The 12,568-nt window shown below is 37.4% G+C and overlaps 1 protein-coding gene across 1 annotated transcript; it reads left to right on the top strand.

Annotated features, from left to right (window-relative positions):
- The first annotated feature begins 298 nt into the window (after positions 1–298).
- LOC140864288 (uncharacterized) lies at positions 299–11,857 on the top strand. The gene is made up of 4 exons (XM_073268372.1): positions 299–771; positions 9,958–11,093; positions 11,431–11,565; positions 11,664–11,857. The coding sequence occupies exons 2-4, from the start codon at positions 11,046–11,048 to the stop codon at positions 11,742–11,744; spliced, it is 264 nt and encodes an 87-aa protein (XP_073124473.1). The 5' UTR covers positions 299–771; positions 9,958–11,045; the 3' UTR covers positions 11,745–11,857.
- The last annotated feature ends 711 nt before the right edge of the window (positions 11,858–12,568 follow it).

Raw genomic sequence — 12,568 nt, 5'->3', positions numbered from 1 at the left:
CTCAAGCATCGTATATGTATTACAAATTAAGGAGGAGTGTAAAATATTATTTTGTAATGGATGTGTAATGCATGAATTCAAATTTGTCTTAATACATTTAATTGCACAAGACAAATAAAAAATGATGGCCGAGAGAAATAATCATTCATGGTCAAGAATGGTGTCCAGAAGCATGCATCCAATTTAATTAATATCACGCGTGTTGAATTTGAAGTAATCATCTTTGAATTGTAATCTGTAAATTGCCTATAAAAGGCAATAATCAGTGTGAAGAAAAATCATCGTGCAGAATAAAAATCATTTCCTTCGTTCTTTCTCTGTTTCCTTCTTTCGCTTATTTTTTGCTCTGTTCATATTAAAATCTAAAGCTTCCAACAGTAGTTCATAATTATTTCATTGAAATCCTTGCATATTACCAAATATATTACTGGTACCCAACACGCCAAAGGTATGAGGTGTTGCTACCAAGTCCAGCATCCATAACATCTTGGTGACAGAAGTATCGTGCTTTGAGCACACGAGCAACCAATGACTCCGGATTCACCATAATACGCCAAATTTGTTTTTCCAGTAGAGCCTTGTTAAAAGTTTCCAGATGGCGAAAACCTAATCCTCTCATACACTTTGGCTTGCACAGAGTTTTCCAGGTCTTCCAATGCATTCTATTCTTACCCTCATCGACACCCCACCAAAAATTAGAGCATTCTTTTTTTTATCTCTTCACAAACCGATTTAGGAATACGAAAGCAAGACATAGCATACGTAGTATATGTTGGAGAACGCGGCGATCAGATCAATCAGGATTGATACCCGGTGCAGCGGAAGTTTAAAAATTTTATATGGAACGATTCCATAATGGGTATCAACCTTACGATTAAATTGTGTGTGTAAAAATTTAAATAACAATTATAAATTTTTACCTCCAATCTCGAAGCGAGATTATGGACACCAACAGATTGCTCTGCTCTTGTTGTATATCCCTGGAACTGATGGACGAACTGTTCTTCAATCAGGTCCACGAACGGATATTTAATCCCTCTGATAGATTGCACTAGAAAATCTATCAGAAGTTTCTACGAAGAGATTAACGAATTTGATCCGTTAAACCAGAATGTAAATCAAAATTCACAGACTGGATTTTCCGAGCAGAGGGGAGAAAGGGGGCGGCCACTATTGAGAGAAAAATACTAGGGTTTTCGAAAATTATGACCTGTTGTGTATAATTTCTGTACTGCAATAACTTATTTATAATGTAGGCCACTAACAGCTTAGGGCCCATTAGTCATAAGTTCAAGCCCGACAAGCAAAGCCCGCATGTTCAGAAATTAATATAAAATTCATCGTGACTCCGATTGATAAACCGATTTCATCAATGTGCACAGAAACCATTTCTGCACCTTTTAAAGTCAAGATAAATTTTTCTGAATCCGAATTCAGTGATTTCCAAAAATGCCCATCCCTATGTCATTTTAGGAAATCTTACTCCTCTACTCATAATTAAGAAGTCCAACTTCTTTGTTCATTAAATTGAACTCTTTAAATTTAACTATATCAACGGGGATTAAGAATCCATTACTCTGTGTGACCCTCAATGGTTCAGGGATACAGCTAGCCGTGGGCTCACAACTCCTTGTGACTCGGAACAACAATTTCCGACTTGCCCATCGAATCATGGTAAGAGCGCCTAGCAACATCGCCCCATGATTCCCTAGGTATCACTGATAGTGCCTGCAAGAACCAATAGATTTTGGTTAGCGTACTGTACGGTCCCTTCATCCAAATATCCCGATCGAATCAACAACCATTGGTATATCGAGAGTCATTCGAGATTCGATAACTATGCAATACATCTTGAAGATCAAATAGTGACATCGCATGTGCTACTAAGAAACCATTTCTTAAATCACATCATGTACTCTGGCCAGAGATTCATCACACTAATATCTCCTCAGATCGCATAGGATATCCACACTCGCAAGTATGTGGTGAATCCTTGACAACAAAGCATCAACTCCTATATGTGTTGTAACTGTACCCAATCCCGACACCTCATGACCCCAATAGAGTCGGTAAACGAGTCAAAGCACAGTACTAGCATATAGAGTCTCAATGATGTTTCAAGTAGTAAGGACTAATGGTGTACAACCAAAACCGCGGACTTTATCCACTCGATAAGTGATAACCACTTGGAAAGTCCGGATAGGGTAGTTCGATCATTCATCGTATGAATATCCATTTGCATGCTTTGAACATCTCTATGTTTCTTACCAATGAAACGTGGTACTCTGCATCGCAAATGCTAGTCTCAAACTCGAGCGATCCTTATCCTTATTATCGGACGGCTCAATCGACTAGGAACAGTTTAGAATATACAGTGACTATAAGATGTGTTTCATGATAGACATCCCCATGTTCTACCACATCTTACATACACTATAGTATATTCAAGGTCTTTATCAAAACAACAATAGTATATCAAAATATAACAATATGAAGAAAGATAAAGTCATTGCCATTAATAAAAGTGTAAATTACACCGGGACTGGATGATGTGGTATTTCCTCAGTACGTGTTTGGATCTTTGATGAGACCTTGGTTCCTTTGCCTGAGCAACGGCTCCCGTGTTGTCACAGTACACCGGGACTGGACCAACAACTTCAGGAATGACGCCCAACTCTTGGACGAAATTCCTCATCCAAACGGCCTCTTTAGCAGCAGCTGATGCTGCAATGTATTCTGTCTCAGTGGTGGAATCCGCTGTGGTGTCCTGCTTGGAACTCTTCCAAGAGACAGCACCGCCATTGAGCATGAACACAAATCCAGAGGTTGACTTCGAGTCATCCACGTCACTTTGGAAGCTAGAGTCGGTATAGCCTTCCAATTTTAGTTCTCTTCCTCCATATACCATGAACATATTCTTAGTCCTTCGTAAGTACTTAAGAATGTTCTTCACGGCTTTCCAATGCATTTGACCTGGATTAGCTTGATATCTGCTCGTGACACTCAGAGCAAATGCTACATCCGGACTGATAGATATCATCCCATACATGATACTACCTATGGCTGACGCATATGGTACATGTGTCATTTTCTCTATCTCTTCATCCGTCTTGGGACACATAAACTTGGATAGAGAAACTCCATGACACATGGGTATATGTCCTCTCTTGGACCCATCCATTGAAAACCGTTTCAATATGGTGTCGATGTAGGTTGATTGAGTGAGTCCTATCATTCTCTTAGATCTATCTCTATAGATCTGTATCCCTAGAATATAGGATGCCTCACCCAAATCCTTCATCGAGAATCTACCTGATAACCATATCTTTGTTGACTGCAACATCCCTACATCATTCCCAATGAGTAGGATGTCATCAACATAAAGTACTAAGAATGTCACAGCATCCTTAACTACTTTCTTGTACACGCATGGTTCCTCCGGATTCTTGATGAAACCAAAATCCTTTATTGTTTCATCAAATTTCTGGTTCCAACTTCTTGATGCTTGTTTTAGACCATAAATTGATCTCTGAAACTTGCATACCTTATGCTCGCTTCCCATGGATGTGTACCCCTCAGGCTGCTTCATATAGATTTCTTCCTTAATGTCTCCATTAAGAAAAGCAGTCTTCACATCCATTTGCCATATCTCATAGTCATACCAAGCAGCTATGGCAATAAGGATTCTTATGGACTTGAACATTGCAACTGGTGAAAAGGTTTCATCATAGTCAACTCATTGTCTTTGAGTATAACCTTTCGCCACCAATCGCGCCTTGTAGGTCAATACCTTACCATCAGGCCCAAGCTTTCTCTTGTAGATCCATTTACACCCTATTGGAACAATTCCATCGGGAGGATCTACTAAAGACCAAACTTGGTTTGTATGCATCGAATCTATTTCCGACTGCATAGCTTCAAGCCATAAATTTGAATCCGCATCAGAAATTGCTTCCTTGAAGTTTCTTGGATCACATCCAACATCGGGTTCATCTTGATCCCCTTCAAGAAGAAGACCATATCGAATAGGAGGTCTAGAAGTCCTCTCGGATCTTCTAGGTACAGGCGTGTCTATCAATGGTTCCTGAGGTGTAGGATTATTATTTTGTATTTCGGGTTCTTCTCGAATTTCTTCGAGTTCCATCATCTCGCCTTTCTTATCCAATAAGAACTCCTTCTCCAAGAAGGTGGCATTCCTTGAAACAAACACCTTTGTTTCAGCAGGATAATAGAAATAATATCCGATTGAATTCTTCGGATACCCTACAAAATAACATAAGCTGGATCGACTATCCAACTTATCTCCCACTGTCCGCTTCACGTAAGCAGGAAATCCCCAAATCCTCAAGTACGAATACTTAGGAGCTTTGCCATTCCATAACTCGTATGGTGTTTTGTCCACTGCTTTAGTGTGGATGTTGTTCAACAACAATACCGCCGTTTCAAGCGCATAGCCCCAAAACGAAGGTGAAAGCTCAGTGAAGCTCATCATGGATCGAACCATGTCCAACAAAGTTCGATTACGACGCTCCGATACACCATTAAGCTGTGGTGTCATAGGAGGAGTCCACTGAGAGAGAATCCCATTCTCTTTTAGATAGTCCAAAAACTCGGTACTTAAGTATTCTCCACCTCGATCCGATCGAAGTGCTTTAATACTTTTACCTAGCTTGTTTTCTACTTCAGCCTTGAATTCTTTGAACTTTTCAAATGCTTCAGACTTATATTTCATTAAATATAAATACCCATACCTAGAATAATCATCAGTAAAGGTAATGAAGTAGGTGTGGCCATATTGAGTACCAACTCTAAATGGACCACAAACATCTGTATGGATCAAATCCAACAGATTTTGACTACGCTCAGGTTTCCCCTTAAAAGGAGATTTAGTCATTTTTCCTTTTAGGCAGGATTCACAAGTAGGTAGAGAGTTTATATCAGACATATCAAACATGCCCTCTCCCACTAGCTTGTTCATCCTCCTTGAGGAAATATGACCTAGCCTAGCATGCCAAAGGTTTGTCGGGTTTTGGCTATCGATTTTTCTTTTGTTTGTTGTTGCCGGTTTATCAACATAATTTATTGGAACGTCTTTTAGTTTTAAGTTGTATAGATCGTTTTCAAGTTGTCCATTTCCAATCAAACATTCATTCTTGTAAATATTGCAAATCTCATTCACAAAATTGCAAGAATAACCATCTCTATCAAGCATAGAAACAGAAATAATGTTTTTAATCAAATCCGAAACAAATAAAACATCTCTCAAAAGTAACTTAAAACTGTTCTGCAAAATTAAATAAATATCTCCCACAGCTTTAGCTTCAACTCTAGAACCATTTCCGAGCCTCAGCTGGGTCTCACCCATTCTAAGCCTGCGACTTCTTGTCATCACCTGCAAATCATTGCAAATGTGAGATCCACATCCGGTATCCAATACCCAAGAAGTAGTATTAAGTGAAACATTTATTTCAATATAGAACATACCCTTCGTAGTTCGCAACTGCTCTAGATATTCCTTGCAGTTACGCTTCCAATGACCGGGCTTCTTGCAGTAATGGCAAACATCCTTGGATTTTTCCATGTTTGAAGCCTTTGTCTTGTACTTCTTCTCGGGTTCAATTTTCTTGGGTGGGGCAGAACGTTTCTTACCCTTTGTAGTTGGCCCCTTCTTAGTAGAAGAAGAGGAGCCCACCAAGAAAGCCGGTTTATCCTTCTTTAATGTGGATTCATATGTCACAAGCATATTGACCATCTCTTCAAGGGAGGCCTCTATCTTTTTCATATTGAAATTCACCACAAATCCGTCAAACGAAGAAGGAAGAGACAGAAGTAGTAAGTCCACGTTGAGTTCATGCTCCAACACCAAATCAAGGGTTACCAACTTATGTATGAGCCAAATCACTCGTACCCCATGATCACGGACCGAGGTCCCTTCACGCATGCGACACGTCATTAGCTCCTTTACAGTAGCGAACCTTTCAGCCCTCGATTGAGCCCCAAAAAGTTCCTTGAGTTGTACGTGAATGTCAGCAGCATTCACGGTGTCCTCAAATCGCCTCTGGAGTTCATCAGACATCGAGGCTTGCATATAGCATTTGGCCTTGATATCATGGTCCCACCATGTATCAAGTTTGGCTAACTCTTCCGGACTTATGTCAGCTGGTGCTTCCTTCGGAGGAGATTTTTCTAACACGTAGAGCATCTTCTCCGAAGTCAAGACAATCTTCAACTTACGGAACCATTCCGTATAGTTTGCGCCAGTCAATTTATTTTGTTCGAGGATCGAGAAAAGTGGATTACGCGAATTCATCTTTATGAAATACTGAAAAGAAACAGACAAATATCAGTGATTGTTTAAGTAATTTACTAAGACATAAAATAGGCGATATTTATTTTATGAATCTCACTCCCACTATTTTAACGATTTCACTACCCTCTAGTGAAAACGGGAAACTGTTTTCCTTAGTGAGAACATGGAGTCCAATTGACAATCTATGGTCCCGAATAATATCAGCCAACCATAATTTCAAAAGGTAGAGCCCAATTGCTTCAAAAGCAACCTCCATGTTTTTACCTCATGTCTAATAAGGGCCCAATAATATGACGCCGTTTATTGTGACATGTCAAGATGACCCATCAATATTAAGTTGTGATGGACGGTCGCCATGTGGATCCCCCAATAATATGAGCCGATCCCATGGGAGTTCCACCCAACTTACAACATGTGTCGATCCAATGTACAGCTTTCCGACGAACGGGCCCCCCCAATAATATGAGCCGGACCGTATCCGCGGGTAGCATCTCATACATTGATCGTTGATGGAAGGTAGGAACATTTAAACAAATTTAAATTTCCTTTATTTATCTTGATATCAATTTTAAATCATATTTAAAATTAGGGATTTTAATTATGAAAATTTGTCTCATCATTTTTTAAAATTTTGTATGCTTGCCGGATTCACACAATTTTGTCTAAAACATGCATACAACAATAATATCACATATTATATAGGATGATCGATTCCATTTCTAATTGACCCGTGGTTGCCAATCACGAGTCTTAGTCCAATCCTAGGTAATATGCAGTATGCAATGCAATCCTATTACATTGAACTTTCAATTTACATTTCTTCTGTCTTTATTTTCTGCTGGGCCCACCTCCATCTTCAAATCTTGATCTCCCACTAAATCTAATGTATTTACAATAAATAACAATGACAAGTAGGGGATACATTTTTAAGGGGTGGGAACGGGCCATAAACCAAGCCCACTTTTATTACATATGACAATTCATATTGGGCCATAAACCAGACCCATTAATAAATCCAACAACAATAAAAACAAATGTAAATTCCTAACATACACCTACAAAATTGGTCATGACAATCGATCATTCTTATCCAATAACATTTAATTCAAAATTAATTTATTGGATAACATGCAATGACAATTTAAATTTAAAAGGATAAAATCATATTTCATACATAAAATCTTATTTTATATGCAAAATCATATTTTATCTTTTTATCAAATAAAATCATATTTTATCTATAAAATCCAATTTTATACATAAAATCATATTTTACTCAATATATCCATAAGATCATATCTTATCATCAATTGTACCAAAAATAATTAATTTCAAAATTCAATTTAACGGATAAAATATTTAAATTTTCCAAAAATTCAAATTTATCCAAAAATCAATTTTAAAATTTTCGGACTCGAACAATTCGATCCGACGCCTCGTGGACCAATCGAAAACAATTTTCGATCGGACCAAAAATAGAATTTTAACATATTAAAATTTAATTTAAAAATTAAAAAATTAATTTTTCCGCGGGCCGCCTGGGACATTCCCGGGCTGCCCGCGCCCCATAGGGCTCGGGCCGGGCAGCGATCACATCGCTGCCCATGGGCGCCTAGTGCTGCACAGGGCAGCGCCGTGCGCTGCTCGGGGCAGCGACCATCGCTGCCCGGGTTTTTGCCCGAATTTTTTTTTTTATTTTTAAAATATTTATTTTGTTTCAAAAACCGAGGCTTAAAAAATTTTTGTACAATCGATTAATTTAATCGCTTGATCTGAGCAACCTGGCTCTGATACCACTGTTGGAGAACGCGGCGATCAGATCAATCAGGATTGATACCCGGTGCAGCGGAAGTTTAAAAATTTTATATGGAACGATTCCATAATGGGTATCAACCTTACGATTAAATTGTGTGTGTAAAAATTTAAATAACAATTATAAATTTTTACCTCCAATCTCGAAACGAGATTATGGACACCAACAGATTTCTCTGCTCTTGTTGTATATCCCTGGAACTGATGGACGAACTGTTCTTCAATCAGGTCCACGAACGGATATTTAATCCCTCTGATAGATTGCACTAGAAAATCTATCAGAAGTTTCTACGAAGAGATTAACGAATTTGATCCGTTAAACCAGAATGTAAATCAAAATTCACAGACTGGATTTTCCGAGCAGAGGGGAGAAAGGGAGCGGCCACTATTGAGAGAAAAATACTAGGGTTTTCGAAAATTGTGACCTGTTGTGTATAATTTCTGTACTGCAATAACTTATTTATAATGTAGGCCACTAACAGCTTAGGGCCCATTAGTCATAAGTTCAAGCCCGACAAGCAAAGCCCGCATGTTCAGAAATTAATATAAAATTCATCGTGACTCCGATTGATAAACCGATTTCATCAATGTGCACAGAAACCATTTCTGCACCTTTTAAAGTCAAGATAAATTTTTCTGAATCCGAATTCAGTGATTTCCAAAAATGCCCATCCCTATGTCATTTTAGGAAATCTTACTCCTCTACTCATAATTAAGAAGTCCAACTTCTTTGTTCATTAAATTTAACTCTTTAAATTTAACTATCTCAACGGGGATTAAGAATCCATTACTCTGTGTGACCCTCAATGGTTCAGGGATACAGCTAGCCGTGGGCTCACAACTCCTTGTGACTCGGAACAACAATTTCCGACTTGCCCATCGAATCATGGTAAGAGCGCCTAGCAACATCGCCCCATGATTCCCTAGGTATCACTGATAGTGCCTGCAAGAACCAATAGATTTTGGTTAGCGTACAGTACGGTCCCTTCATCCAAATATCCCGATCGAATCAACAACCATTGGTATATCGAGAGTCGTTCGAGATTCGATAACTATGCAATACATCTTGAAGATCAAATAGTGACATCGCATGTGCTACTAAGAAACCATTTCTTAAATCACATCATGTACTCTGGCCAGAGATTCGTCACACTAATATCTCCTCAGATCGCATAGGATATCCACACTCGCAAGTATGTGGTGAATCCTTGACAACAAAGCATCGACTCCTATATGTGTTGTAACTGTACCCAATCCCGACACCTCATGACCCCAATAGAGTCGGTAAACGAGTCAAAGCACAGTACTAGCATATAGAGTCTCAATGATGTTTCAATTAGTAAGGACTAATGGTGTACAACCAAAACCGCGGACTTTATCCACTCGATAAGTGATAACCACTTGAAAAGTCCGGATAGGGTAGTTCGATCATTCATCGTATGAATATCCATTTGCATGCTTCGAACATCTCTATGTTCCTTACCAATGAAACGTGGTACTCTGCATCGCAAATGCTAGTCTCAAACTCGAGCGATCCTTATCCTTATTATCGGACGGCTCAATCGACTAGGAACAGTTTAGAATATACAGTGACTATAAGATGTGTTTCATGATAGACATCCCCATGTTCTACAACATCTTACATACACTATAGTATATTCAAGGTCTTTATCAAAACAACAATAGTATATCAAAATATAACAATATGAAAAAAGATAAAGTCATTGCCATTAATAAAAGTGTAAATTATATTAAACAAAAGATTGTTTATACAAAGAGTCATCAAAGCCCTTAGCCACAAGTTGGCTCACCGGGCACCCACTCTTTCAGTATAGACTATAGACTGCAAGACTGATTTAATTAAAGTCTCCTTACCACATACTGAGAAGGTTTTGTTTCCCCAGCTTTGTATCCTTGTCACAACCCTCTCCATTAAGTATATGAATTGCAGCTTCTTGCTCCGTTTCGAGAATACTGGGATCCCAAGGTAGATCTCATGACCTTGTACAATCGGGATGGCCAATCTGGACTTAATACTTTCAGCCAAGTTTGCATCTGTATTCGAGCTAAAAGACAGCGATGACTTCTCAAAGTTAATGAACTGCCCCGAGGCCTTCTCATATAGGAGTAAACAGTTTCGAATTGCCTCACAATCTTGCATTGATGCTTTGAGAAATAGGAGGCTGGCATCTGCAAAGAATAGGTGAGTAATATATGGGCATGAAGAAGCAATACAAACACCTCTTAAAATGCTATTAATTGTACATATGATATTTATTTTGTTTTTCCAAATTTCACATGACGTGTAAATGAAATAGGTCTATCATTGAGTTAAATTTCACCTCTTCAGATTGTCCGGATTTTAAAGTGGACGAAATGATGGACTATGTCTATGTGGCGCATGATTTAAAGCTAATTAAACCTTAAAAATTTTTTAAAAATTATTTACATTTCTTTCAAAAAAAAAAAAAAAGTGTCCTTTGTTGACTAGAAAATATGAAATAAGGTAATTATTGTTTGAAAATATAGATAAAAAAACTTAAATATGATCCGAGGGAAGAAGAGTCAAATTGATTGTGTGTGAATAGAAAAATATCTATCTTACCATATATTTTATTTCCGTTCGAGAATATCAACTTTTAACAAAATAGAGCTCAAAAATATAACAAAATAGCTAAAACAAAGTACAGATCGTGCTATTCATGTGGATGCCCATTTTTTGCGCAAAAACTTGGACATGCTTTATATTAAACTAGGTCAAATAAAAAGATTAACAACCTCGAGTAGACACGAGTCGATTAACTCTATAAATACCTTCTAAAAACAAACTAATCACAATCATATACAACAAAATATCATCCAAGAGTTAGTTTAAGTCACACAATACTTTACTTTTTAAGTCCTTTTAAAAGTTCCAGTGAAGATGTCAAGTGGTCAGTACAATGCAGGACAAGCCCGTGGCCAAGCTCAGGTAACATCAATTTCATCAACACATGTGATGCATAAATGACCTATATTTATCATATGGAAAATCGTTTATGGTATTTTGTATTTGGCTCTTTGCGATTTTTTCATGATATTGTTATGGATGTACACGTTTATTGTAACAGACCGAGGTAAATCCGTGATTCCTATAAATAGTGATGAGACCGAATACTTAGAATAGAAAGTGGAAAAAACAAGAATTTTGGAGAATGAAAACCTGTCCACAGCTGAAAATTATATTGTTAATTAAAAGAACCATATATCGTCTATAAATATGTTTTATTTTTATTTTTATTTGTTTGTGTATATTTTATTTTGTGCAGGCCAAGACAGAGGAATGGGTGGAGTCTGCTAAGAATACAACAAGCAAGGCCCATGATAAGGCCTGCGAAGCTGCTGGTCAAACCCAACAACAGGCCCAACGTAACAAAGAGGAGAATGCTAACTTCCTTCAACAGGTCCCCATCCATGTTACATAAATTAAATATTTTTTTTTATATTTTATATGATTTTTATACAAATATAAGATAATGTTGTTTTGTGTTTTGAATTCCAGACCGGAGAGCAGGTGGTTCACATGGCTCAAGGTGCCATTGATGGTGTGAAGAACACACTCGGCATGGGTGACAAGAAGTGAAAGAGACCCGAATCGTATCGTATCAATGATATCACGTTTACTTTCTTATGTTTTTGGATTTTTTTATGAGCATCCGTGCTGATATGTAATAAAATATTTAGCATGACTATGCTCCTGCGAGAGCATCTCTTTATGATTTTTTTGATAATAATTTTTTTTATGGGAATCTATCCATTTTTTTAGTTAAATAAAAGAAAGAATTTGTAACGCAAATTTATGAGAGAATATTATTGCTTTAACAAGTCTCATAATAATATAACTATTTATTGTTTCTATAACTTTTTCATGGCCGAAACACCCTTTTGGCATGAACCAAGGATAACAACAAAAAGAAAATTCATAACCTTCAAATAATAATAATAAAAAAACCTAAAACATAGCTCAAACCAAATGTGGATGGCATGGTAAACATAATTATTCGATTTTAAATAACAATATGAAAATTACACAATACTTCTTAAATTTCAAATACATCATTATGTTCTTATATACAAAGAAGAAAAAGAAAATACAAAATAAAAAAGTGATTACGACCACCTAGTTGGAGTGATTAAATCTATCAAAATGAACGGTTTATCAGATCGGCAAACTTTATTAATGGGTGGATCGTGACGGATTGTCAGTCAACCAACTTTCAACTCTTTTGATATAACTACGGAAAAAGTAATATCGTCAAATGATAAATTGGAAGCATGTTGGTCCTGTCAGTCAATCTGTTTGATAACTCTAATCTTGAAACTTTGATAAATTTGTACATGGTCCTGAGTCCTGACTCCTAAGCGGGAGATACATGAGTTTAGCAGTAATACTCTAATGAACAAAAA

Source organism: Henckelia pumila, chromosome 4 (genome assembly GCF_033568475.1).
Source record: "Henckelia pumila isolate YLH828 chromosome 4, ASM3356847v2, whole genome shotgun sequence".
In the NCBI taxonomy this organism is placed as follows: domain Eukaryota; kingdom Viridiplantae; phylum Streptophyta; class Magnoliopsida; order Lamiales; family Gesneriaceae; genus Henckelia; species Henckelia pumila.
This window is presented reverse-complemented; position numbering and strand designations above follow the sequence as displayed.